We start from the raw sequence: 25,632 nt of genomic DNA on the forward strand, positions 1-25,632 counted from the left end.
AAATTCCCCAACCCCTCCCTCTCACTCTCCGTTCCGGCGGCGTCCGATGCACGTCAACCCAGTTGTTTATTACCGACATTCTCCTTTACCCATGGCGATCGTCGTGCCCTGAAGCGCCGCGCTGACCATGCCAAATGGCGACATCTCAGCTATAAACTACGCCGAAAACCAGCGCCCTGGAGGCTGCTCCCGGGCCATCCCCAGGTCGCCGATGCATTCCATTGAGAGGCAAGGTGTCAGCCAGCCAGCCGGCCGGCCTATGCATGCCGTCATGTCATGCTACCAATAGCAAGGCCTCTCGCTGCGATTTCACTCCCAGTTTCACGTCCGGCTCTGGCCGGCCGATCGAGAGAGTTTTACTGCCGTGCGCGCCTGGTGAACGAACGAACGATGCAGCAGGGCGGGCGCAGGCAGCAGCACACGTTGAAGTTGAACGGATCCGGTGACAGGGACGCGGTCGATGGCCCTCTACGCTATTCGTGGCTCCGGCCGCTCGTCAATCCGCACGCACGCCCTTTTATTAAAAAAGCCGTATGGAAAGCGGAGCTGTCAGGATCGGATTATGCCACCGGCCGGGGCTGGTACGGCTCCGTCGTCCTGGAGTTTCTACGGGGGGGGGTTCGTCAGGTGATTGGAATAGCCGGGGTGCCCAGTCCTGGGGCAGTTTTAAAAGTGACGACGAGGATCAGTAGCTGTTTGTTCCCTCCAAGCAACTGCAACTCCCTCCGCCCATCGCTTCTTCAGCTTGGACTTTCCTGGCATCTATTCGTCGTAGGAATATATGATCTTCTACTACTGGCGCTGGCTGCGACGAGCTTTTCTGGTACGACCGGATGAGTACAACATATCTCTTCGGGTTTTCTATGTCTGGTTGAGAATATTGAACACCTAGGTATGGATAATTCAGCATTGCACAGTGCAAAAGCTAGCAGCCCGCCGAGCCGAGCATCAAAATCAGGGAGCAGATCGACATTTTTTACCCAAGACCCAAGGCAAACACGTCACAGCGGAATGCAAGTTGGTGAACCATTTGAGTTGGATGGAAGGCATCCAGCTCCGTCGCGCTGTTAAACTAGTGTTGACCCCCTCGGATCCTTACAAGCCTGCCCCCGTCGCAGCGCGCACGGGAAACGCCGCTGCCAGTGCCGGTGCCGCACCCGCACGCACGCGCACCCACACCCAGGGTGCGTAAGAAAACTTGCACGAGGAGGCGATCCGATTTCCCAGCCTGAAAACTGGGGTTCAACTCCCATTCGTGCGCCCTCAGCCATTGTACCCTTTTGCACGCCTCCCTATGTTACTTCCTCCTACACTCCACGCGCTGTTGTATAATACTCTGCCACCGCGCTGCTGGCTGCTGCTGCTGCTACGGTACGGTGCTGGTGCTCGTCGCGATGAAGCTGGTGATGGGGGTGGATTTGGAGACGGAGGTGGAGCTGTCGCCGGCTGCCAAGTCGGAGGTGGCCGTGTTTAGCCCCTACTCCAGCCCAAGCACCGCCTTATTGCTGCAGAGGAGAGTCGTGGCATGGTATGGCTGCTTGAGCTCGATCGAGAGCTTCAACCGCGTCCATGGCATACAGTCCAACTCAGCACGGCTCTGTTGATGATGCAGGTCCAAGGAGACCGGGTCTCCGGCGACGGTCCGCGTGCGCCTCGGTGACAGAAGCTTCGACCTGCACAAGGTAAGAGCGAGCTTGCTGGAAATTTGCCATCTTGTTTTGATCGAGGTGCAGATCAGCAAGTCTGTGTCGCCGATGGCAGGATCCTCTTGTGTCCAAGTGCAAGTACTTCAGCGAGGCGTCGGCGTCGATCCAGTCCGGCGACGACGACATCGAGCTGCCGGCCAGCTTCCCGGGGGTGTGCGAGGCGTTCGAGGCGATCGCGCTCTTCTGCTACGGCGACGCCGTGGCGCTGGACCCCTTCAACGTGGCGGCGGTGCGGTGCGCGGCGGAGTTTTTGGGCGTGGCCGGCCTGGGCGCGCGCTGCGACCTGTACATCAACCAGGTTGTGCTGCAGAGCTGGGACGACGCGCTCATCGTCCTGCAGCGGTGCCAACCCCTGCTCCCGGTCGCCGAGGAGCTCCTCATCGTCAGCCGCTGCGTCGAGTCGCTGGCGTTCATGGCGTGCATGGAGATCCTCGACCCGGAGCAGCTGCGGCGGGACGACCTGCAGCCCGGCGGCGCCGGCGCCGCGACGCGCGCGCTGGTCGGACGCCGCTGGGACGCCGAGCTCGTCAAGGAGCTCGCCGCGCGCGACCTCTGGATCAAGGACCTGGTCGCGCTCCCGTTCGACTTCTTCGAGCGGATCGTGCAGGCGCTGCGGCGGCAGGGCATGAAGGAGAAGTACGTCAGCCCCGTCGTGCTCTTCTACGCCAACAAGTGGGTGCTCTCCAAGAAGACGCACAAGTTCTGGGCCACCACGGACGACGAGGCCGTCGACGGCGAGACCGACGCCAACAGGAGGGCCGCTGCGATCCTGGAGGGCGTCATCGGGCTGCTCCCGGCAGAGTCGGCGGCAGTGGCTGCGGGCGGCGCCATCCCTGTGGCGTTCTACTTCGCTCTGCTGTCGCGATCGCTAACCCTGGAGCTGAGCGACGAAAGCCGGACGAAACTGCGAGAACAAGTTGCGTCCAATCTGCAATTCGCTCGCGTGGACGACCTGCCGCTGCCGGAGGAGGAAGAAGCCGACCGGTCCATCGCCGATAGCAGGGAGGTGAGGGCAATGGAAAGCATCGTGTCAAACCATGCCGCCTCCGTGCAAAGGAGAGGCGTGGAGGCCGTCTCCGAGCTGTGGGATCGGTACCTCGTGCAGTTCGCTGGCGATCCGAAGCTCCGGCCGGAGAGGCTAGCTGAGCTGATCGGAGTCATTCCGGCCGGCGACCGGAAGACGCACAACCACTTGTACGAAGCAATCAACACATATTTAGTGGTAAGACAGGTGTCCAATGCTCGATCGATCATGCCCACGACTGCGACATGTTTGAATTTTTTTGCTAACAAAGAAGTGGGTGCCAATTCTGTCATGGTGTAGGAGCATCAGGGTTTGTCCGGGGAGGAGAAGGCGACGCTGTGCGGCCACCTGGATTGCCGGAAGCTGTCTCACGAGGCGTGCATCCAGGCCGTGCAGAACGAGCGGATGCCGCTCCGGCTAATCGTGCAGGCGCTGTTCGTGCAGCAGCTGCACACGCACCGCGCCTTCACGGAGTGCTCCGACTCGTTCCGGTGCATGCACTCCGGGGAGCTCGTCCCGGGCGCCGGCGTGTACACGCCGAGCCCCGGGTGCCCCGCCGTCCCCACCAGCCAGCCCCTCAGCAGCAGCAGCCCGTACGATAGCCACCGCGGCCCGCGCGACGCGAAGCTCCGCGCCCGCGACGACGCGTCGGACTACGAGACGGCCAGCTTCAGGATCCAGGCGCTGGAGCAGGAGATCATCTCGCTGAAGCAGACCCTGCAGCGGCACAACACACTCAAGGGCTCGGCCTCGGCTCGCAGGGAAAGCAAGGAGCCGAGCTTCAGGGTCGCTGCGGACGCGAGCACGCCGGCGATCATCAAACGCCGAGCCACGGTCTCCGGCAGCTGCATCGGATCCATGCGCTGGGGCTCGCAGCGCCGGTGCGCGAGCAGGATCCTGCGCGTCTTCGCGAGGCTAGCCGTGTTCGGGAGGGGTAGGTCGAGGGGGAAGCAGAGCAAGTGCAGCGCAGCAACAGAGCAGCCGAATTGCATGTAGAACAGTACAAGTATAAGCACACGCGAGGAGAAAATCGAATCATTTACTTGTGGAATAGAAAGTGCAGATGTTACGGTAGATTTGGGGAGCATGAATGTAAGCAGTGGTTTTGTGTGTAAATATTGCTAGCAATATCGAAGTTCTGAAGAGGTAGTTATTGTCAGGTGGCCATTCAGTACTTCAATATAAACGCTTGAAAGCAAAGTACTTTGTTAGGTTACCAACTCTGAACATCTGGAACCGAATTGTTTATGGGACGCGAAAATTTTAGTTCTCCACCAAAAATTTTTCACTTATCATATTGAATCACAGATGTATAGAGCATTAAATGTAAATAAAAAAAATTAATTGTACAATTTATCTATAAATCGTGAGATAAATATTTTAATCCTAATTAGTCGATAATTGGACACTAATTGTCAAATAAAACGAAAATACTACCGTAGCCAAATACAAAAACTTTTCGAAACTAATAAGACCTTAATTTGCATCTTGGTGTTGGAAAATGGTGTTCTCCATGCTCTAGGGAGTAATTGAACCAGCTAATCTGCTCAATGATATCCACATGCTGACATGCACGCCTCCTGAGATCCATCTTCTCCTTGATCAAGCCAAACGCTTGATACACAAAAGCGTCCTTCTATCAAAGATTATGTGATTTTGCTCCTTCCCTTCCAGATGTTTCAGCTTTGTATATGTGAGAAAGTCTGTGATAGTTCTTTGTTGTTTGGAGTATATTCCTTGCATGACTGAGGCACACAATTCCTCTACAGTATGATCGTTACTAGCCGACGCGAGAAGTGTACATCCTACCCATGAAGATGTGCAAACCTTCCTGCAAATGGACAACAAAGGCAAAGATATGTCTTTTTTTCTCTCGAATACACAAAAAAATGATGTATCATTGTATTAAGAAGGAAATAGAGTTTGAATACATGATTCCAACTCAAGGCCACGACGAAACATAGGAAGCAATGAACACCTTGATAAAAAGAGGGCTACCTCCATACTAAACTCCTTAAGTTTTTGGCGCCAGCTAGAGCCCACTGATCGCCCTAGGCTTTGATAATCTGTAGGAGTTTTGGCACCGTGCTCATGAACTCCTTGAACAAGCGAGCGTTCTCTTCTTTCCAAATTTCCTAGGAGCCTAGAGCAAAAACGACTCCATTCCCTTTCACTGACTTGCCTGGCAAGCTCCACGCAGATGCTTGCACCAGGTGAAAACTGAATGAGCAGTCGACGGTAGTGGTTGTCCAGTGGAACCATACCTCCCTTATGAATGGGCAATCGCATAAAAGAGGTGGTTAATCATTTTAGGCGCTTGGTCACAGAGATAGCACTCCTCCCTTATGTCGAGGCCATGGCGTGCATGTCAGTTGGCAGTCCAATGGAATCTCTAGCATGCTAACCATAGAAAGATCTTCACCTTCAATGGTGCCCATGCCCTCCATATCAGTAAGTGGCCATGGAATGGGATGGAGCCTTAGTGTAGCATCTTGTCATCCTGCTCCCTGATGGTGATCTCTATCATGGTCTCCCATAGTTGTAGATACTCCGCGATGGTCTCTGATGGCATGCTCTCCGTGATGCCTCGGGTCCATTGCCTATTGTTAAGCCCCTACTGCACTGTCAATGTTGATTTGATCCACCGAGAGACCAGCCAAGCTAGGTTTATGGCCATGTCCGCTGGGACAGATTGGCTTAGCCACTTATCCTCCTAGAACAACATAGTCTTCATGTCTCCTAGTTCTGTGTATGTTGATGCTTGGAAGAACGCTTGGACCTGTGACTCGACATCGAGGGGTAGTTGACTCCATGCACAACCAATGGGTTTGCAGCGTGTAGCCTGTGACTCTGCGAGCTTCAGGTCAGCGATCCCGAGCCCGCCCAGTTCCATCAGCCTATAAGCAGTGTTCCACGCCACCATGCATCTTCCTCGTACCGACGTATCACCGCCGACCCACAAGAACTTCCAGCAATCATGTTGATCTCTTTCATTGCCTATGGCGGTAGGCTGTCCTCCATCATGGAATAGATAGGTACTGCCCTAATGACTGATTTGATCCATACCAGCCTCCCACTCCTCGCCATGAGAGTTCCATTGGCCAGCCGTTTGGTGTTTAATTTGCAACCTAGGTATCGAATGGGAAAATCCTACACCTGGTAGCCCAAGATGTCGACGATCTCTGATAGAACCTCTTCTCTACCAAAGATTGAGGTTACTAAGCATTTGGCTAGGTTAGTCATTAGCCTCGATGCCTCCCCGAAGACCCAATTCCATTATCGCGGTCGTTCATCGGAATCAATTTCAGTGAACAATCTGAGTGACACGCGTGTCCAGTGCGCACATGTGCCTACCTTTGCATATGTCTGATGTCATTTTAAAAAGGCAAAACATCAATTTAAAAATACTAAAATTTTTAAATAGTGTATTTAATTTTAATTCCATCTACACTTGTATATTATACATAACGAGACGAACAAAACTATACCTCACTTGCATATGTTTCAAAAAAATATTTTAATAATAATTTATGTGTATTATGTTATTTCATATAATTTATAATACATAACTTATAAGTATAATTTATAACATAAATTATATTAAATAACTTGTGTACATAAGTTGTATAGAGTAACTTTATATGTTGTGTTTGGTAACTTTTTATATAAGTTGTGTTTCATTACTTTGTATTTATGTGTTTTGATATAAATTATAAGTTAGTTCATTTCTTTGTGTTTAATAACTTATTGTAAATGAGTTATGTTTCATAACTCTTGTGTTCCTAAGTTTTCACATAAGTTATATGTTCTAAACAATATGTTATAAGTTTATACATATAAATTATTATAAGTTAACAAGGTTATTTATATTTTTCATGTCTATGCTACCTAACTTAGTCGATTAACTTAGTTCACATGGTTATGTATCTAACTTATGCTTTCATGACACGTTAACTAATTTATTTGACTAAGTTATTGTATTGAGGTATGTGTCTAACTTTTCTTTTCATATGTATACTATCTAACTTATTTGATCAACTTTCTGTTAAAAGTTATGTTTTTAACTTGTGTTTTCATGTGTATAGTTATCTTACCTTTTCTATTAACTTATATTTTTTATTATCAACTTTTATTTTATATTTATTATTTTAAATATTTAAATATTTAGAATGTATGACATATTTGAAATGAAGTGAAGGCCTACGCGTCCACCATGTCTGTTTAAAAAGAGAAAGAGAAGCAAAGTAAAGTGAAATATCATTACACTATCTAAAAAGTGTGAGGTGAGAATGAAAACTTTCCTATTATAGCTGGTCGAAGAATTGATAGCTGGATTTATTTTAAATGGATGTTCGCCAACTAGTGAGACCGCCCGGAAGATCCTCAAGGTTTCTTTGACTGCCTGCCTCCTACATCGACGGTTAGGTCAGTCTCAATGCATATTTTATGGGAGTGTCATGCACATTAAATAGGGTGCCACATAAGCAAAATTGCTGACTTGGCAGAGTCATTAAATGAAGAAGTTTCATCAGATGAGAGATGAATTTCATCTCCATGAAACTAATGTGGCTCGGTTACCTAGTTTATAGTCTTGGTAACTGTGCCATAAAACTATGCATTGAGACTGACCTTAGGGCACTCACAATGCAGACTCTATCATAGAGTCTAAAGTTATTTATTACCTCGAACAATGTGGACTTAGAGTCTAAATAAGACTTGAAGTCTTATTTTTTCTACCTCTTTCTTCAATAAATATGCTGCCACATCAGCAAAATACCATAAATAGTATGTAATTAATTGTCTTGGACTCTGTGATAGAGTGGGCACTCAGAATGCAGACTCTATCATAGAGTCTAAAGTTATTTATTACCTCAAACAATGTGGACTTGGAGTCTAAATAAGACTTGGAGTCTTATTTTTTTACCTCTTTCTTCAACAAATATGCTGCCACATCAGCAAAATACCATAAATAATATGTAATTAAGTGTCTTGGACTCTGTGATAGAGTCTTGCACTGTGAGTGCCCTTAGGCCAGTCTCAATGGGAGTTTCATGTTAGTTTTATTTGCATTAAATAGGTTGCCACATAGGCTGTTTTGATGACATGACAGTGTATTTAAGAAGAGAGAGCAGAAATGTGTTTCATCTAGATGAAACTCTCTTGACACGATTACCAACTCTCTATGAGTCTTGAAATTAAATGCTTATAAAACTATAAAATGAAACTCTCCATTGAGAGTGGGTGTTTCATTCAAGTTTCATTTTATTTTATATGACATGACATCTTGAAACAACACCATAAAACTCTCCACTGGACATGAAACTCTCCACTGGATAAATAGTATAACGTCGTCTGCCTACAAACTGCACGGGAACTCGATCTCTTGCAACTGCATCGGTCGCAGGCCCCATCACAGCTGGCCTTGGCGAAAATTCTGTGCAACATGTCCATCACGATGATAAAAAGCATCGGCGATAAGGAGTCACCATGGTCCATGGCGCACTCCTTGAAGTGCTTGATTGTTGGGCCTTGGTGCCCATTGAGTAGAATCCTGGAGCTCGCTGTGGATAGTAACGTAGCGATCCAACTGCACCATGTTTAACTTGTCAAAAAATATATCACTGTTCTAGGCCCCTAATCACATAAGACAAACAGATGGTTGCAGGGCCAATTTAACTTGGCAATTTATCACAATTAAAGAATCGGCGAAGAATATCACAATCGACAGGTGATTTGGAACAGAGCCTGCATAAGTTTTTTATATTATGTTTTTACTTTTTGATCCTCAGTTTCAGATTATTGACAACTATCCAGAATCGTATTTGTGTTAAAAAATAACATTTTTTTTACTTTGCACAATGCATAGTTTAGAGCTATTTTACTTCCATATTCGCAAATGTACCATCACTGATTCAACCAAATTGCCTATCGTTGAAGGGATTACTTGTAAAGGATCTTTTGTATGCTTGTTAATGAAATTCTTAACGTTTCATAACTTTTTCTTTGCAACGTATGAGAATATTTATACTAGTTATTAATATTAAGAGATTATCTATATATTTTTCTAAGATATAAAATATGTTTTTTTACTGAAGATGCTATAATATTGTACACTTATCTATGCCGTTTCTTTGTTTTATTTCCCCACAAGTTGTACATTTACATATTGACATGATCTGCGAAAGTCTGCAGATTGAAACTCTGAAGTTTCCTATACGTCACGGACTTTGTACGGTAATTTATTATTTTTGGACGAGTATAAAGTACGAAAAAAAGATAATTGTCGTGAAAGAAACCCACTAACAGTAAATAAAGCAGAAGAAATAATGCAGCAAAAAAAAAAGGAAAATTCTTTACGTGCCTCCACGTCTTCCACGGACCGCAGCACAGCAACTCACTGCCGGGTGGGCGCCGCACGCCTGCTGCACCTCTTCCGCGGCGCGAGGATTGGACGGGCCGCACGCCCGCGCCCCACAGCGCGCCGCGGCGACACGGGAGCCCAACCCATCCCCGCCCGCTTCGGTTGCCTGCCTGCCTCGTCGGCTCCACCTCCTCACTCACTCGCTTCTTTCTCCCCCATTCCGGCCTTGCCTTCCGTTCCGCGCACGCACGCGCGCACGTAGTAGCCACAGCCCAGCAGCTCCCCTTGCGTCGTCTCCTTCCCCGCGCACCACACACACACGCAGCCGCTGGCAGCCCATATCATCCATCACCTCCCGCTGGCGTCGCCTCCAGCGCGGCGCCGACCTGCCTCTCCATTATTATTTATACATTTCCGCGTCCCTCACCCTCCGCTTTCCCAATCCAGCCGAGCACCGCAATCGCAGGGCACCGGGAGCGATTAAAAAAGGCATCCTCCTCTCCCGCAAAGGTAAAAACAAACAACCACCACCGCATCGCGGCAGGCAAGGCATCGCTCGCCAGCCACCGAGCGGAGGGGGAAGCAAAAGCTCGATAAAAAGGAGAGGAGGAGACGAGGCGTGCCGTCCGAACCCAAGCAACTTCCTTCCCCCCACCACCTCCCTCCCATGCCCGCATCGAGATCTTAGCGGGACAGCGAGAGGAGAGGCGACGCGGACGCGGGCGCCCCCCGATCCCTCCTCGCCGCCCGTCGCCGCCGCCGCCGCCGACCGACCGACCGGTAAGCGTCCTTCCGATCCGACTGTCGCGTGCGGCGGGCTCCTCGCAGCGCCGATCGGTGCCGGATCGCGCCGGGGGCGGCCGGATCTGGTACGGATCTCGCGGTGGCCGCGCAATTCCGTGGCCTTGTGAGGGGGCGGTGGCGTTTTGCCCCGTGTGGGCGCGCGCGCGCGCGCGCGCGTGTGTGTGCGCGCGTTCGTGGCCCCGATCGCGGCGTTGCTTTCGGCTCGGATCTATCTGATGTCCCGCGTGCGTTTCTGTGGTGAACGCTGTGGATAAGTCGGGGTTTTGTCCGCATTTGGCAGTGGCTGGCTGGTATGAAACTGGGCCTGCTTTTGTGGATTGCAGGGGGAGGAGGAGGGGAGGGGAGGACGGACACGATGGAGGCCGACTCCGGGAAGCTCTTCGTCGGCGGCATCTCCTGGGAGACGGACGAGGACCGCCTCCGCGAGTACTTCGGTCGCTTCGGGGAGGTCACCGAAGCCGTTATCATGCGGGACCGCAACACCGGCCGCGCCCGTGGGTTCGGCTTCGTCGTCTTCGCCGACTCCGGGATCGCCGAGCGCGTCACCATGGACAAGCACATGATCGACGGGCGCATGGTACTCTCTTCCTCGTCTGCTGTTGCATTGACGTGCATTTTGCTGGGAATTCTGTTGTGGAGCTGTTTCTCACTGTACGAGCTGAATTGTCTGTTCCTGATTTAGGTGGAAGCAAAGAAGGCCGTTCCCAGGGACGACCAGAGTATTGCGAGCAAGAACAATGGCAGCAGCATAGGGTCACCTGGACCAGGACGTACTAGGAAGATCTTTGTTGGAGGTCTGGCTTCAAATGTTACCGAGGTCGAATTCAGAAGGTACTTTGAGCAATTCGGTGTGATAACCGATGTGGTAGTGATGTATGACCACAACACGCAGAGGCCTAGGGGCTTTGGTTTCATCACTTATGACTCAGAAGACGCAGTGGATAAGGCACTGCACAAGAACTTCCATGAGCTGAATGGTAAAATGGTTGAGGTCAAGAGGGCTGTACCAAAGGAGCAGTCTCCTGGACCTATTGCACGTTCACCTGTGGGAGGGCAGAACTATGCTATGAGCAGGGTTCATAACTTCCTAAATGGCTTCAACCAGGGTTACAACCCGAACCCCCTTGGTGGTTATGGGATGAGGGTGGATGGAAGGTATGGTCTCCTTACAGGTGCACGGAATGGGTTCTCTTCGTTTGGTCCAGGTTATGGAATGGGCATGAATGTTGAAGGTGGAATGAGTGGATACTTTGGTGCAAGTTCTGGTTTTGTCAATAGTTCCAATGGGCGGCAAATAGGTTCTTACTTCAATGGTAGTTCAAACAGATTAGGTAGTCCAATTGGGTATGTTGGCCTTAATGATGATTCAGGATCAATACTAAGTTCAATGTCTAGAAATGTCTGGGGTAATGGAAATCTGAACTACACAGGCAACCCTACAAACACGAATTCTTTTGCTCCACCTGGAAGTGGTGGGGGCATTCCTGGTGATGAAATTAGTTGGGGAAGCCTTACTTCTGCTCATGGGATGGGCAACATTTCAAGCCTTGGATCGGGAAACCTTGGCCGTGGAACCGGAGATCACAACTTTGGTTTGCCTTCTGGAAACTATGTGAGGAGCAACTCAACTGGTACAATTGGTGAGCCATTTTCTGCATCAACCAATGCATATGAATCGAACAATCCAGGTGCATATGGCAGCAGCTCTATTTATGGTGACTCAACCTGGAGGTTTAACTCATCTGAGGTTGATATGCCTCCTTTTGGTCATGATCTTGGAAATGTTGATCCGGATATCAAATCAGAAATATCAGCAAGCTACATGGGCAACTATACTGTTAATAATAATCAGACAAGCAGAGGTCAGTTGCTATTTCAATATTGTGCTATGATCTACACATGGTTTCCTCTTTCTGTTAAAAAAGGAAATGTGCTGCATAAATAAGCTAGATGCTTGAAGGGCTGAAAAACATATAAAAAGTGCAGTCCTCATTTCCTCGCTTTTGGAATGTAGCTATTGATTCTTGAAAAGAATGTTTAATCTATTTTCGATAAACAGGATGACGTAGCAGCATTAGCAACTGACCTTTTTTGTAGGACAACTACAATGCACAGGACTTATGTTGTGAACTCTATTAGTTTGCGTTAACCAAATCTTGTGTTTTATCACTTATTCTTCCAAGTGATGTACTTGACTAACACACTTCATTCTTCATTTATTACTAAATACAAGATTGATCATGTAAATTTGGCATATATCCTATTTTCTATTTTGGGACTAGCATCTATTTTTATGCCTCAGTAATTCAAGTACAAGCCATAGTAGTAGTATTTGAACTTAAGCACAAACTCACACCGCACACCACATGCACACAAACGTGCACACTGTGTGCAAGCTAGATCTACACATATACCTAAAGACACATGGCTGAAAGGTACTTGAAGATCATCAGACTCCAAGCGTCTGGACACGATACCTTGACCATTCTGGAGCATCCGCGCTTGAGGCTGCAGAGAAAAATGGGGAAAATCCCCCATGTGAAAACCTGCGCTGAGCAGCACTTGAACGCGGGCGGTGGGAGCTCCATCAAGCATGCCCAACCAACCGAGCCTCTGGCTCGTTTGCGTTGGGACTTGCATCTGATAACAGATTGCTGATACAGTTTGTTATGCTGATGCATCTTATTTTTTCATGAAGTATAGTGGGGTTAAATTACCCAGCTGTCCATACATCAAATATGTTCGTTGTAGTCAGATGCATGCGGTTATTTTGATATACAACAACTACTACCGCAACAATAGAGAACGTGCACCTAGCGCAGTGGTAGGGAAGCAGAAGTGCAACCTTCAGGTCGCGAGTTCCAACTCCCTGTTCTCACAAAAAAGGCCACTCCTTGTGCTATTTTCAGTGAAATATGTGATCCCCTAACGGTTGCAGCGTGATACACGGCCGCAGGCACGTCCTCACCATTATTGGCACGTCCTAAATACCCGGGGTTTGTTGCCTTTTCTCGATACAACGGAAGAGAATCTTCTACCTTTCCCTTTCTATAACAAAGCCTTTTTAGTCTCAAACAAACTGGGGTTGCCTAGAGATGAAACCCACATGAGCCAAGGGAAAAGTAGAACTTATAACAAATAAATACATCTTCAACAAGAGTAATATTATTAGGGGATCTAATTATCTAAGCCTTATTCATGGTTCAGGCATGTGATACCTTATCAGCTAGGCCTTCTAGTGTGTTGATATATAAAATACAAAATCCTTTTTGAGTTCTCTCCTGCTTGATCAGTTAAGAACTAAAATAGATTATTGACACTAGTAGGTACCATATTGTGGTTATGTAATAACACCGTGGGACTCACATGTTACATTAGCACTTGTATTTAGCATCGAGTTGTGCAGTTCAATGCACTAGAGTATCAACTTGCAGAAACTTGTAGAGCTGTGAATGATGATCAATACCAAAATTTGACATTCACATTTCCCTAATTGGGTTTTCTTGTGTTGCAATTCGGTTTGTTTTTAATCAACGATATCTGACTGCGTACAAGCTCTTTTCTGTCAATCTCAACACGATCATTTCAATAATATTTCTTTTGGTGAAATGTAGTTTGGATGCGTTCAATTTAATTGTTTTACCTTTTAATCCTGGATTATATGTGATGCATTTAATTAGCATGCGGCATCATCGTGCTAGTTGTTATCTTGCACGGATAAGACACAATCATTATTAAATCACCAACAGGAACCAACCAGAGAACAGTCAAATTTTGGATCAATCAATAGCTGAGTTATAATGATTGCATCACTTCCTACTAATTCACTATCCAAGTTGAATATGTATATCGACAACTGTCCACCTATGGCTATTAACAATAAGAAAGAGCCAACTGAACACACCATTAGGCAATAAGACCATGCTAACACTTATGCTTCTTGTTCTTCTAGATTTTCCCAACATCATTTTCTCTTTGTTATTTTTCACATCAATCACATGCTTTGCGAAACAAGGGAAACAGGCTAGGTTTACTTGAGCATGCCTCAGTCAGTGCCAAATGTTTTAAATATTTATAAGTTCTTTCCTTTCTAAAAAATAAAAATAAACAGTAACTTAGTACCCTTACGTGGTTATGTGTTAATGTTAATCATAGTTAAGGTTCATTAAACTAATGCTGGATGTTTTCCCCTTCTGAAATTTTGTACCATTTTATCTTTGCAGTTAAAAGTTGTGAAGCTACACCGTTATTTTGGATAGTTTATGTTAAAACCGTATCCTGAATCACTGAAAGAATATCCGTTTCATATAGTTAATTGATGAAATTTGTAACAAACTAATATTTTTTTTGCAGTCGCATGTGTTCAATATTCTGGCTATAAATTAATCCTATTTATATACAATAATTTAATGATTCCTATTTATGTACAATAATTTAATTAATCCTAATTTAATTTGATTAAGGTCCGAATTATAATCATCTTGCAAATATGTTCCTTTTGGACCTAGTAAAATCCTCATAATCAGGATTTTGATTTGTACAGCCATGCCCACTTCGCGGGCTCCATGTATAGATCATGTGAATCAATGTAATCTCAGTATGATTTTAGCAGGGGTTCCTTGCATATAAGCTATGCTCCATCCTTAACATTAACCTTTGCTTGTTAGTCAGTGATGTAAGACACTTGTATTAAATCAAAAAGTGGATGAGTGTGCTGTTTCTAATTAATTAAATTGGAATTGTTTGGATAAGTTTGTTGTTGGCAATACTATTTTTCATCAACCAATCTATGCTTGAAATACACTCTTTATATTCTTAAAACATTTTTTTAGGACAGCTATAGAACTTTAAACTTGACTACAATTTGTTGTATCCTTTTGCAGGTATCACTTCCTAGGGAGAGTACTATTAAATTCATATATGACTTGGGATAGGTGAAACACCCACTACTATATCAGGCTTTCAGGTGCATGACTGTGAATTGGTGATGTCAGATTAATATACAGGTTAGTTGCTTGTTTCTAGGTAACCAGAGGTGTGGTTTACAACACCAAAAATGCTAGAGGAGCGGATACAAACATTTTGTGAAGCTTTCAGATTTTAGTTTAATTTCTACATCTATTAGGCCTTTGTTTTTTGAATGAGATGTGCAGTGTTGATTGCGGCACATACTTAGAAGTGTTCCAACATAAGCTGGAATTCTGTCATACGGATGGATAAACTTGTATACCAAAGGAATGCTGTATTATCTTTGCCCATTTATGGCTACATTAGCTTGCTTGTTTTTATTCTCTTTAACCATTCCATTTGTATACTAGAGAGTTGCTTGGCTTGTTCAAACTATTGGGGGTACAAAGCCATATTGAGACCCAGTAATAAAGCCACCAAAAGTATATACATGTGCTGTCTCTCCCTTTTGTGCCATGCGAATGCTTTTGCGGAATTTTGTTATAGATCTTTTGCCTTGATTATGCATATTTGACGCAGCATTTGTTTCCATGTTCTTTTGTGAAGTAGTTCGAGGTCAACGAGCTATATATAGCTGCTCCAGAAGTACAGCTCGTAGATTTGCCTCTCCATATCTTTGCTTCGCTTCCTGAAATGGCCTTATAAAAGCTTTATACAGAATTACTTGACCCAGCTTCTTTCTCATTTTGTCTGTCTCAGTCGCTTTCACATCCAAAGTGGGAATGCTAATTTTAGAAGGGACACTTGCCGAATTTATACTCCTTCCATTTCAAAATGTAATACGCTGTTTGGTCTAGCGTGGCCTCCAAGGCCACCCTTTTTACCGCTAAATATCTTCCTCCCTCCGTCATATAATTGTAGTGCATGCGCCACACTTTTAACAAGAGAATATCTCAAGAATTGCGCGGCCGATCGGAAATTGATGACCCAAATTGTTCGCATTGTTTATCTTTCTCCTGGGTTCGGGGTTTGGTGTTTGAGAGGCTTCCAATGGCTGCAAGCTTAGAAAAGGAGGCCTTAGGGAGGGGTAGGCATACCGGTGGTCGTGAATTGACAACCAGATGGGTGGGACGTGGTGAGCTGCACTCGCTCTGAGGTTAGCGCCGCGGGGTTGCAGCGGGGACACCTCTGAGGACGGGAGTTGGCTGGCGGTAGGTGGGGGCGAGGGCACGGTGAGCTTCAGTGCTGGCTCTGAGTTTAACGCGACGGCAGTAGAGGCGGACCAGGTCACAACTCGCGAGGAAGGCTGCTTGAAGACTATAGAGCCGTATGATTAGGATCCAACTGTCCAAGTTGTTTTTTATCCTTAACCAGGCTCGACCTTGTATTAACAGACTCAGGCTCAGCCAAATCGCGAGCAGTCCAACGAGTTGACTGATGCTTAATAAAACCTGCAGACACTTTCCATAGAGACACATCCTAATATCTCTAATGTATTCAAGTGTTAAAAACTATATTAACCAAATGTAAGAGATTTTAGAGACTAAGAGATTGTCATTAAATATTAGCACAAATTTGATAGGTATTATATTGATATTTGTCATTTATCAACCCATCTTCATTGATCATGCTAATGATAGTGTCTTAGGAATTGGAGTAAGTGTATATGTGTCTTTTGTATTCTTCCTTTTATCGCTACTAGTACTGTGACATGAATCTAATCGTAATAGTCAAATTCGTCCATTTGAGATAGATGAGTTTAGTGCAGCAAAGAATCACTCAATTTGGTAAGAGTTTACATAGTTTTTGTTCCTTCTAGGCATATGAACCGGACAAACATTGTGGAACACAGGTAGTACAGGTCCTTTGCAGTTAGGCCAAAAATCAAGAAATCTGAATCAAGAGAGCGCATAAGGGAAAGGAAGTCTGTTTTCGGAAAAAAAAAGGAAAAAGATCTCTCGATTAAGGAAGAGTTCATATTCTAAAAGTTCCTGGTCTAGTAAACATAGTGCAACCCCTTCTTCCTTGTTTACACTGCAGTAGTTAATAAATGCGCCATTTCTGGTCCCATCTTTCGATCTTCGGTCTTGTTTAGTTCACCCCAAAAACCAAAAAATTTTCAAAATTCTGTCACAACGAAACTTTCGACACATGCATGAAGTATTAAATATAAACGAAAATAAAAATTAATTGTACAGTTTAACTATAAATCGCGAGATGAATCTTTTGATCCTAGTTAGTTCATAATTGGACAATATTTAACACAAACAAACGAAAGTGCTACAGTACCAAAATCTAAAATCTTTTCGCATCTAAACAAGGCCTTCCTAAATGCTAAAATCGATATAATCTGTGTTCGCTACTTCGCTCAAGGCCTTGTTTAGTTCTCAAAAAATTTTGCAAAATTTTTCAGATTCTCCGTTACATCAAATCTTTAGACGCATGCATGAAGTATTAAATATAGACGAAAATAAAAACTAATTACACAGTTTGGTCGGAATTGACGAGACGAATCTTTTGAGCCTAGTTAGTCCATAATTGGATAATATTTGTCAAATACAAACGAAAGTGCTACAGTGTCAATTTTCTAAAATATTTTGGAACTAAACAAGGCCCAAATGCATTGCAACGATGGCGTAATGGAGTTATGCATTCCTTGTCTGACTTCTTGAAAATAATTTGAAATAGTTTTGTGTGCCATAGCTCTCGTGGTACGAGTATATACATTTATCGACTTCTTGCTGCAAACGAACACATTTGAGTTTGCGGCCAGCCAAACTTGCCAAGCTTACTCCTTCGTCGATCGATCGATCGAGAGAGAGACTCTTGCTACTCTGGGAAAAGAAGGAAAACTGCAAGATTGAGGCCTTGTTTAGATTAAAAAATTTTTAAGATTTTGACATTGTAACACTTTCGTTTGTATTTGATAATAATTATCTAATTATAGACTAACTAGACTCAAAAAATTTATCTCATAAATTACAATAAATATATAATTAATTATTTTTTATCTATATTTAATATTCTCTGCATACGCTGTAAGATTTGATGTGGCAGTTTGAAAAATTTTTGGACGATTGGGTTGGGCTCAGTTGGTTTACCAGAGGCGAAACAATCTGGCCATCCGACTAGCCCAACGGGTATCCATTATGGGCCTATTTACAAGCCGAGCAATGAGGACTTCAATTACGCTGCCAGGTAGCTCTGGGGGAACAAAATCGTATCATTAGAGCAACCTCAATGTATATGGACCAAGTAGTCCATATACATGGAGCCTACATAAGTAGTCCATAGCTATTATTTTTTTTTCACAATGTTCAGCCAACAAAGTAGTCCATAAGGTAGGGTCCACTAGAGATTAAAAATTATTCTTTTCAACCATCTCATCTTTCATGACACAAGAGAGAGAGCATGGAGAGAGAAAATAATATTTCTTTATTGCTTATGGGTAGTCCGTAGGGCTATGGGTAGCTTTTGTTATAGACTGCTATATGGACTACCTCCACAATGTTTCAGTTAGCTGATAGAGAGTATTTTATTCCCTATGGACTACTTTCTCTGAACATTGTGGTTGCCCTTAAAAATGAACACTTGTCTGGAATTAAAGCGTTTCATTGAGTACGAAATTGTCGGCATACCGTCGAAGAGAATAGACTTCGCTTAAAAGAAGGTTGATTTGGATCGTCCACGCAACAAATGACGGGACATGTGAGGGACGGAAACAAAACGTACGCTTTGCTCACTAGTCACTACTACATCCATATTGGTGTACAGTAGGTACTGTGAGCTGATCTGCAGTACCAGAAAAAGACAAGGTAATGAAGGCCGATTCTCACGGCAATCCAACATTTGGTGGATAGAAGTTACCGATGGAGGCCGCACAAACCGGCACACCGGTTTGCATAAGCTAGTAACGGTGCAATCATTGTCGACCGATTACTGTCAATCACGTAGCTTGAAATCGCACATTCTCACCACCATAATCTTTCATTTCCTTCGCAGTGTAAAAACATCAATCGCGTGTGTGCTCACCTTATACCTGACGTAAACACCACCAGTCCACATCGCGGGTCGTCAACACTTGCACCACGCACTCATCGTGGCCTGCATCGCCCCCGGCCCTTTCCATTGAGAACTCGGCACAGCCAATCCAATCATCTCGTCTCCTGTATAGTTCGGACAGAGATTCAGTAACTTGCCTTGAGCAAGTCACGACGTAACTTACCTTCTTCATCCATTCTTTCAAAGTCTTGTTTAGTTCAAATTTTTTTTATAAAATTAAAAAAATTCAGATATTTTCCGTCACATCAAATTTTACAGCACGTGTATGAAACATTAAATATAGATAAAAAATAATTAATTACACAGTTTGTCTATAATTTGCGAGATGAATCTTTTGAGCCTAGTTAATCTATGATCGGATAATATTTATCAAATACAAACGAAAATGCTACACTATCTATTTTGTAAATTTTTTTTGGAACTAAACAAGGCCCAAATCAGATCCAGTGGCTCAAAACAGATCCAGCCCTTCAACTCATGAGACTTGGTTGTATTTTCGGACATAGATAGTAGATAGCAGCATAATTCATAGTTTCAAAAAAAAAGAAAAAAAGTCAATAATTTAGGTCCATAATTCAGATGGACATATACATAGCAGTTTAACAAAGCACAATAAAATACAAGTCCAATCGTAGACTAACTAGACTCAAAAGATTCAGTGGCTCGCAAAATTATGTAATTAGTTATTTTTTATGTATAATTATTTTTTATCTATATTTAATTCTTCATGCATGTGTCATAAGATTTGATGTAACGTGGAATTTCTGAAAAATTTAAAATTTTACAAAAAATATTAGGAACTAAATAAAGTGTTGGAGGAATGAATGTAGGAGGTAAGTTACATTGTGACTTGCCCAAGGCAAGTTACTGAATCCCTGTCCGTATAGTCCTGTTCCTCCCTTTTACTTGGCGCCATCCTTCCGGGCTTTCATCATTCCCCCCACGCGCACCACCGGCACACGCGCACGGCGCACCTGAGTGACCTGAGGCCTTGTTTACTTCTCAGAAAATTTTGCAAAATTTTTCACATTTCCCGTCACATCGAATCTTTAGACGCATACATGAAGTATTAAATATAGACGAAAATAAAAACTTATTGCACAGTTTGGTCGAAATTGACGAGACGAATCTTTTGAGTCTAGTTAGTTCATGATTGGACAATATTTATCAAATACAAACGAAAGTGCTACAGTGTCCATTTTCCAAAAATTTTCGGAACTAAACAAGGCCTGAGTCCTGACCGCCTTTTGTTGCTGCCGCCCCGCCTCCTTTGTTTGGATGGACGCGCGACCGACGCCAACGACGACGCCGCGTGAACCCCTTTTGAGTGCACGCGCGGACACGAGGCGCGCAAAGCGTCCACCGCTGCACCACCCTCGGCTCCCACGCCACGCCACGGCGTGCCTGCGAAAATCTGCCAAATGCGCCCGGCACGCCAGGCCCCTGTTGCCCGGTGGAAGAAAAAGGCAGATCGCGGATCCTCCCCTGCCGCGCGCACGGCCATCCAATCCAACCGTCGGTTTCGTCTCCTTCCCGCCACCAAACTTCCCGGGCTCCGGAGCCACGGCTCACGAGTCACGACTCACGACAGACGAACGCTACCGCCGGAGCTGGGCAGCCTGGCAGGATCGTCGGATTGTTGTTAGCCTGGCGCGGGGCGGAAACGGAGCAAGGAACAAAACGGGAAAGCGATTCCTTGCTTGCTCCGTTCCGTTTCTCGCGCTTCCCGTTCCACGGTTCCCGTCCTCCCTGTCCCTCCTCACCTCAGCCCTCACACACACAGCCAGGGGTCCCACCAGCCAAAGCAGCGGCACGCCGGCACTGGCAGTCCAATCCAAGCCCGACCCACTGACAGCTCCGCACACAGCAATACCGACCCCACGTGTCATCGGGATAGGCTCAAAAACTAGGCGTTGGCCAGCAGCCGGCATGGCACCATGGGTCTATAGGCAGCGCAGCGCAGCGCAGGCAGACAGACAGACACCTGTCCGGCCGTCAAACCTACCCTCTCAAAAGCGGCTACAAAGATCCACACCGCACTCGCCCGCCGGGGCTGCTGCCGCTGCTAGTTTGTTGCGGACTGTGCTGTGCACGGCAGAAGGCTACACAACAGCATCGGCGGCGAGCGTATACGTATCCGCGCGCACACACCAGTACAGCGCCCAACCACCTCCCCACCATCCCCTCCCCAACCCCATCATCATCACCACTCGCCACCCTCCCGCCTGCCCGCCTGCTCGCCATGGTCTCGCTCGCTGGCTCCCAGATCCCCTCGCCCTCGCCGGGGCAGAGCCCCTGCGCGGCCGCGCGGCCACAGCGCCGCCAGGGTCACTCCATGCGCACCATCCGCTCCGCGCTGCTGCAGCCAGACTCCTCCCCGGGGTCCCCGTCCCCGGCCTCGCGCGATGGCGGCGCCGACGCGGGCGACTCGGACATTGAGAACCTCACCGACTCCGTCATCGACTTCCACCTCCGCGAGCTCGCCGCCACCGCAGGGCCCGCGCACCCGGCGGCCGTCGCCAAGTCGTCCTCCGCCATCAACGCCGCCGCCACGGAGCTGCTCGACCTGTCGCGGGACTTCTCCGACTACTCCAGCTTCAACTCCGACATCTCCGGGGAGCTCGAGCGCCTCGCCGCTGCTGCGGGGGCGGCGGTGCCCAGATCCGACGCGCCGGACGCCGCCGCCGTGGATCTGAACGACCTCGAGTCCATGGATCTGTCGGCGGACGCGGCGCCGCTGGAGCGCGTGGAGCCGTTCGTGCTGGCGTGCGTGCAGGCGCTCGGGCCCGACGCCGGGCCGGACGCGCGACGCGCCGCCGCGGCCAGGATACGCCTGCTGGCCAAGCACCGGTCCGACATCCGCGAGCTGATCGGAGTGTCGGGCGCCATCCCGGCGCTCGTGCCGCTGCTGCGGAGCACCGACCCCGTGGCGCAGGAGAGCGCGGTCACCGCGCTGCTCAATCTCTCGCTCGAGGAGCGGAACCGCTCCGCCATCACAGCCGCGGGCGCCATTAAGCCGCTCGTCTACGCGCTGCGCACCGGCACGGCGCCCGCCAAGCAGAACGCCGCGTGCGCGCTGCTCAGCCTCTCGGGCATCGAGGAGAACCGCGCCACCATCGGTGCCTGCGGCGCCATCCCGCCGCTCGTCGCGTTGCTCTCCGCGGGCTCCACGCGCGGCAAGAAGGACGCGCTCACCACGCTCTACCGCCTCTGCTCCGCGCGTAGGAACAAGGAGCGCGCCGTTAGCGCCGGCGCCGTCGTGCCGCTCGTGCACCTCATCGGCGAGCGCGGCAGCGGCACGTGCGAGAAGGCAATGGTGGTTCTGGGGAGCCTCGCGGGCATCGCCGAGGGCCGCGAAGCCGTGGTGGAGGCTGGCGGCATCCCCGCGCTGGTTGAGGCCATCGAGGACGGCCCTGCCAAGGAGAAGGAGTTCGCCGTGGTGGCGCTGCTGCAGATGTGCTCCGATTCCCCGCATAACCGTGCGCTTCTTGTACGCGAGGGCGCCATCCCGCCACTTGTCGCGCTATCGCAGTCCGGCTCTGCCCGTGCCAAGCACAAGGTACGCAGCACAAACCCCACCTTTCTCTTCGACAAATTTCAGTGCTACTACTAGTTCTTTACGTATAGCTATGCCCTATTGGCTAATCGGACATGATTTGCCTTGCTAAATTTTGTTTGAGTATAGATCAATGTTGAAGTCGTTTTGAGTGTTTGCTGATGCGACTGAAGTCACTTTTGCCAGTCAGTTTAGAACTGATTGTAGTACTAAACAGTATGCCGCGAAGTTATCAGTTTGAGTTTGATTGAAGTGTGATTGACACCATAGTACTGAAAAGTACACTAAACCTAGACGAAGGAAAAGGCTCGCTGTACATGCACTCGTTGTTTAGTTAGATTTTTACCTCTGTTCCTAAGAAGTGCTCGGTGTTATCCACGTTTGTTAAAAGGCCTTCATGCGTGCTAGGTGGCATGCATATCAAGTCAGATGTTGACCTCTGGATTCCATTCAAATTGTGGAGATACGCACTTCGTTTAGGCCTTGTTTTGTTACCAAAAAATTTCAAGATTCCTGTCACATCGAATCTTGCGGCACATGCATGGAGTATTAAATTTAGACGAAAACAAAAACTAATTATACAGTTTGTCTGTAAATCACGAGATGAATCTTTTGATCATAATTAGTTTATGATTGGACAATATTTATCACAAACAAACGAAGTGCTACAGTACCCAAAATCCAAAATTTTTGCCAACTAAACAAGGCCATGTCTTGTTTAGTTCGCAAAAATTTTCAAGATTCCCCGTCACGTCGAATCTTTAGTCGCATGCATGAAGTATTAAATAAAGATAAAAATAAAAACTAATTACACAGTTTACTTGAAATTTGTGAGATTAATCTTTTGAGCCTAGTTACTCCGTGATTGGATAATGTTTGTCAAATAAAAACGAAAGTGCTATAGTAGCCAAAAAAAACCAAAATTTTGCGAACTAAACAAGACCTGATTTTTTTACATTTGTCAAGTACAATCGAGGATCTGTTAAATCTTCCAAGGACTACAGGAGGATACGCTTGCTGTCTTCTGCACTGCAAGTCAACACTGCAGTGCTTGTGCTACTAGCTTTGGTCCTTCGAGGAAACAACATATGGAGGACCATGTTAAATTAAGAAAACTCCTAATAATTTCTTTAAGGAGAGTAGAGGAATAGCTTGGAACAATGTCCCCTCATTTGTCTGGCTTACAAGTTACAAAGCATGTGCTAATCAGTTTTAGCGAATCTGAAAAGTCCTTCCGAATTCTAGAAGTTGTGATGTCACTAAGGTTATGTTGCATAATTTGCAGGCTGAGACTTTGCTTGGCTACCTGCGGGAGCAGCGACAAGGAGTTGGCTGCAGAGCTGGAGCAGTTACAGCTACTAGTTTGGCTAGGTAAAGCAAGAATTAAGTGGTCGAAATCTGCTCCATTCTCTGTGGGAGTCTTGAGAGGAGATCAGCTACGACAGGGGGGTGCGACGTTCAGATCATCTGTAAATAACAGCTGGTTCTGGTTGGTTTGGCTATGTGAATACACATGTGGTTTGCAAGTGAGGATGCTTGGTTGGTTACTAACGTAATGTCAGTTAAGAGGGAGGATTCAGGGTATGCTAGAAGATTTGGGTGGTAATGATGATGATGCTGGTTTGTAGTAGCTGTGTACAGGATGCTAGGGTGTGGTTGCTTTGTCTTGTCAGGTTATAGGGAATGTTGGATCGTCAACCATGTGTTTTTTGCTTGAGGTTCCGAGTCCAAATTCCTCTGTTTCTTTTTATCTACTCAGTTTGTCACATGTTTTGCGAACATTTCGTGATTCTATTTTTGCTCTCAGTTGTTTCGTTGCTACTGTATGGGTCAAGGTATGGTCAAGACATCAGCTTACTCTGCTGCCATGCATGATAGAGCTGATGCTTCCTTCCCGTGGTAGTACCATAACGTAAGAACCCTAATGTACTACAGTACTATCAAAAGATCGAGCTAGCACTTTGTAAACATGCTTTTCATCTAGATTACGCAGATCGACATTGACGGGATATGAGTGCCACCGAAGGAAGTCTCTGAACTCCACGACATCAGCCAACCATTTGGCTTGGCTAGCTGTCACGAACAGCGACTCCTTTTAATGGCTGCTCCTAGATCTATCAATCATCAATCTTGTCAGTTCTTATCACTATCAGAAACGTTAACCCAAAATGTGCAAGCCCTCGATCAAAATCTCATCGACAATCCAAATCCTGCATCTTCTGCTAGACATAATTGCCATCTCCGTGAGACAAGATCGGCACCACTCCCATCGCGTTACACAGGCTGCTGCATAACCTCAGGTCAGGTCACTGTCCTGGCTAGCTGGCTGAGACAGGCGTCATTGGCCCGTGTCCGGTGTCCCTCCCGGTGTCCTGTTCCTTGGCAGATGATTGGTGTTTGGCGCTGTTTAGGAGAGAAAATTTCGCTCCATCATCTTGTTTATAGCAGCATCAGAATATGACCTGTCTGACGGAGCAGGATAACGAATTAATTCGAGACTGACTCGCGGGCGCTGGCTGCCCCGGCTGCGCCCACAAGTCTCTGCAACTGACCTGGGTGGCTGGGTGCTCCTGTTGTTCAGTGCCGATTCATGGAACCTGGTGCGTGCATGCATGCATGCCAGGGATGTGACGACGATGTTGATTCGATCGGGTTGATCGCTCGCATGTTTTCGGATTTTGACACGGTAGCTTTTTCATTTTTATTTGACAAATATGTTTAATTATGAAGTAATTAGATTTATAAATCCGTCTCGTAATTTACAGACAAACTATGCAATTAATTTTTATTTATATTTAATGTTTCATGCATGTGTCGCAGGATTCGATGTGACGGGTAATTTTGAATTTTTTTTTGATTTTTAGGGTGAACTAAGGCCATTTTTTCAGAGATCTTGACCAACCAGACTGAAATAGTGAGATAGATGAAGACGACGAACGTTAGCTGAACCTATAGGCCAGACGCCAAATTTTCCCTCTGATTTGGCGAACAGCTTGCGGCAACTGGGCTGCAGATATTTAGAGTACGTAATATGTTAAGGAGTTTGGTGTCGTGCAACACTTGAGAGCTAGTAGAATAGAAACAAGAGGTGTGAACAAGCTCCGTCAGAATCAAGCTACCATTTCAAAGCTTGCTGCTCCAACGCCCAAATTGTATGGTCAATGATCTAGAAGTCTGGATGGAGGGACGGTCAGTGTGTTGCATATCTTTC

The 25,632-nt window shown here is 46.6% G+C and overlaps 3 protein-coding genes across 3 annotated transcripts; all 3 read left to right on the forward strand.

The window, feature by feature from the left end:
• On the forward strand, positions 1,017-3,950 carry LOC8078963 (BTB/POZ domain-containing protein At5g48130). The gene is made up of 4 exons (XM_002460885.2): positions 1,017-1,528; positions 1,613-1,682; positions 1,762-2,928; positions 3,031-3,950. Exons 1-4 carry the CDS (start codon positions 1,395-1,397, stop codon positions 3,724-3,726), a joined length of 2,067 nt encoding a protein of 688 aa, XP_002460930.1. The 5' UTR covers positions 1,017-1,394; the 3' UTR covers positions 3,727-3,950.
• LOC8078964 (heterogeneous nuclear ribonucleoprotein 1) lies at positions 9,346-15,294 on the forward strand. The gene is made up of 4 exons (XM_002460886.2): positions 9,346-9,871; positions 10,219-10,472; positions 10,578-11,757; positions 14,779-15,294. The coding sequence occupies exons 2-4, from the start codon at positions 10,251-10,253 to the stop codon at positions 14,790-14,792; spliced, it is 1,416 nt and encodes a 471-aa protein (XP_002460931.1). The 5' UTR covers positions 9,346-9,871; positions 10,219-10,250; the 3' UTR covers positions 14,793-15,294.
• On the forward strand, positions 20,924-24,227 carry LOC8078965 (U-box domain-containing protein 4). Its single transcript, XM_002460887.2, has 2 exons — positions 20,924-22,424; positions 23,707-24,227. Exons 1-2 carry the CDS (start codon positions 21,108-21,110, stop codon positions 23,794-23,796), a joined length of 1,407 nt encoding a protein of 468 aa, XP_002460932.1. The 5' UTR covers positions 20,924-21,107; the 3' UTR covers positions 23,797-24,227.

This window comes from Sorghum bicolor, chromosome 2 (assembly GCF_000003195.3).
Source record: "Sorghum bicolor cultivar BTx623 chromosome 2, Sorghum_bicolor_NCBIv3, whole genome shotgun sequence".
In the NCBI taxonomy this organism is placed as follows: domain Eukaryota; kingdom Viridiplantae; phylum Streptophyta; class Magnoliopsida; order Poales; family Poaceae; genus Sorghum; species Sorghum bicolor.